At 40.3% G+C, this 3,278-nt stretch overlaps 1 protein-coding gene across 1 annotated transcript; it reads left to right on the top strand.

Moving 5' to 3' along the window:
* The first annotated feature begins 787 nt into the window (after window positions 1-787).
* Window positions 788-2,557, top strand: CCR7 (C-C motif chemokine receptor 7). Its single transcript, XM_033919092.1, has one exon. The coding sequence runs from the start codon at window positions 803-805 to the stop codon at window positions 1,742-1,744; it is 942 nt and encodes a 313-aa protein (XP_033774983.1). The 5' UTR covers window positions 788-802; the 3' UTR covers window positions 1,745-2,557.
* Window positions 2,558-3,278: the final 721 nt, after the last annotated feature.

The raw sequence follows: 3,278 nt of genomic DNA, 5'->3' as shown, positions 1-3,278 counted from the left end.
CTCTCAACCTTCAGGTAGCAGATTTCCAGGTAGACACCACAGGATGTGGTTAAGCAGATGCAGAAGTGAGAAGACATCAAAATTAGCTAGAAGCACTGCCTAACAGATACCTCCAATTGTTTTCTCTCTTTAAAAAAATATATATATATTTCCAGTCCTGTAAAGAAATTTAAACAAAAAAAAAAAACAACAACCCTGATGGAGGTGTTATGACTTCATAAAAAAGCAGAAAAAAAACTTGATGAATACCTATCAATTAAATACAATTCTCTGAACCGGCAGGGGTTCATTTGTAGCCCAAATAAGCGTTGCAAAAAGACTCGATGTCTGACTGATGTCAGTCGGGTTGACGTAGCCGTCGTAGCGCATGCAGGCATGGGGTATGGCTCTCAAAAAAAAATCTGAATCGTTCCACTGCTGATTTTGGTTCTTTTGACTAATGAGTTTGCCTACCACTGGCCTAGTGGTAAAGCCAGCCCTGCCTTAATCTTATAAAAGTGAGGTCATTTTCAAAAAAATCATAGTAGAAAAGTGGGTTTTTAACTGCCTTCCTTTTCATTAAATTTATTATTTTATTGTATGCCGCTCATAATGATACCACAATCACTAGAAGAACCTTAAATGCAAACAAATGCTAATGGAGGTATTTTCTCTTCCCTTTCTTTTATAGTTCAGTGCCAGTGATGTCATTGAAATGGATGATTATGAAGGCAATACCACAGCTTCTCTAGACTATACCAACTATGAGTTAGAGTGCAGCAAAAGTGATGTTCGGAGTTTCAGTGCTTGGTTCCTTCCAATCATGTACACCATCATCTTCCTGATAGGACTCCTCGGGAATAGTCTGGTTATGCTGACCTATGTCTATTTTAAGAGGCTCAAGACCATGACTGATTTGTATCTCTTGAACCTTGCTTTAGCTGACATAATCTTCCTTTGCACTCTCCCCTTCTGGGCTTTCAGTGTAGCCCACTATTGGGTTTTTGGGGACTTCTGCAAAATAGCCAACTGCATCTACAAAATGAGCTTCTTTAGCGGGATGCTACTGCTTATGTTTATCAGCTTTGATCGTTACTTTGCTATTGTCCAGGCTGCCTCAGCCCACCGCCACCGCTCCCGGGCTCTCTTCATTGGGAAATTGTCGAGTGTTTTCATCTGGCTTCTGGCTTTTTTCCTCTCCATCCCAGATCTGATTTACAGCAAGGTTCTGAGTGGGACAGATATGCCAGATCGCTGCACCATTATTTCAGATGACATCCAGAGTCTCGGTGCCATCCTGAAGATCTCTCAGATGGTTGCTGGCTTTTTCATCCCTTTCCTAGTAATGTCCTTTTGCTACTCCATGATCATCAACACCTTGAACCAGGCTCGAAACTTTGAAAAGTACAAAGCCATCAAAGTAATCATTGCAGTGGTTGTAGTTTTCATAGTCTTCCAGCTGCCATATAACAGTGTCTTGCTGGTGAAGACCATCTCATCGTTCAACATTACCCTAAGCTGCGAGAAAAGCAAGCAGCTGGATATCGCAGAAGATATCACTAAAAGTCTGGCCTGTTTCCGCTGCTGTCTCAACCCCTTTCTCTACGCTTTCATTGGCATCAAGTTCCGTAATGACCTCTTCAAGCTCCTCAAGGAACTAGGATGCATGAGCCAGGAGAAACTTATGCAATGGTCTTCTTGCAAACAGCACAAGAGAACTTCAATTGCCATGGACACAGAATCAACCACCACATTTTCCCCATAAACTTCAATCTGTCCAGAAAGCTCTACCTGCGAGGAGAGTGGTATTGGATTTGGCACACTTAATATATCAATTCCTGGACAAATCCTCTCTTTCATTCCTTTATTCACAAAAACATGAAAAATGTGTTAATTGAAAAAGGATGATCAGGAGAAGGGGGCAAGGAGTTTCCCAAATGAAAACAGGGACATTTAACCTTAAATTCATTTTTATGATCAAATTTCAAACCAACAGAATATCGTGAGGTCCCACAACATAGTTACAAGAACTTGCCTTTCCCTATACAAAAGGCTTCTTTTAAGTTCATTTCAGGTCCATCAGCCCCAAATGGGTTTCAGGCAAAGTCTGGGTAGTTTTGCTGTTCCTCCATTATACTGCCAAGAATAACAAAGATTTGTACCATTTTACTACTGAAACTGGATACACCTGAAGCAACAAGATAAGTGACCATGGCAAGACATAGTTTAAATGTGACACCTGTGAATTGCCACAAGAATTTCCCCCCTGATTCTAGAAGTCATTTGTTCTGAACCAAAGGCTGCTTATACTATCTCTGAAAAACATTAATATGCTCCATATTTCAATACCTATATAAGGCTTAGATGTGTAACTACTTTATAGAAGAATGCATTCTACAACACAGTTAGGGGGATGGTGTAGTGTAAACCTCCCCTGAATATCTTCTATACCACAGTTGTTTCTACAATGAATTCTCCAGGCCCTCAGAAGCTCAATAAACTTTCATGACTTCTGGCTTTATGCCCCCTATCATCATCGGGTCACTGGTATATTAATATAAGATGTGCTATGCTTGTCTTGATATATTTTCTATATTTTCAATAAATAATTATAGATTATGTGATTAACTTAACTTGGGTGGTTAGCCAAAAGGGACAGAGTCGCCAACATGTTTCACCCTGTTCGGGCTTCCTCAGGGCACAATCCCTCACTAATTTCCACTCCCAATTCCTCAGTCCACTTATCAGGGGTCTTTTTAAAGTATGAAATTGAGGGTAGAGCTTCCAGATGTTCTCCATGGCATTAATTTACAGGAGATGAACCTTTTTCAAATGAAGGAAAACTCCAGAATGTGAGGGCATAGGTTGAGGCTAAGAGGTTATAGGCTCAGGAGTAATCCTAAAACATACTTTTTAAATCAGAAAAGGTGGTAGATGTGTGGAATAGTCTCCCTGTGGACGTGGTGAAGACAAAGACTGTCAGAATTAAAGATAGCATGGGACAGGGATCTCCTAGAGAGAGGAGAAGACAAGTGGATGCTGTGGATGGGTAGATTGGATGAGCCATTTGGCCTTTATCTGCCATCTAGTTTCTATGTAACACTCCTCCTATAAAGCATAGCAAGTCAGTTTACAAAACAAATAGGGTTGCATTGTGATTAAAATGTTAATCACAATTAATCATTTGATTAAAGCTATGCTATGTTATCCCCACACACAGACACTGCAGTTGCTTGTGACTCTGGGCATATTAAAGCCAGATTCATAAGGAGCCGCAATGGGAAAATAAATATGTAAAT

Source organism: Geotrypetes seraphini, chromosome 13 (assembly GCF_902459505.1).
Source record: "Geotrypetes seraphini chromosome 13, aGeoSer1.1, whole genome shotgun sequence".
NCBI lineage: Eukaryota > Metazoa > Chordata > Amphibia > Gymnophiona > Dermophiidae > Geotrypetes > Geotrypetes seraphini.
The sequence above is the reverse complement of the archived record's forward strand: the minus strand, read 5'-3'. Positions and strand labels throughout refer to the sequence as shown.

What these genes read in the sequence shown, in the direction of transcription:
- CCR7 (XM_033919092.1), top strand. Translation starts at nt 803, where the DNA reads ATGTACACCATCATCTTCCTGATAGGACTCCTCGGGAATAGTCTGGTT.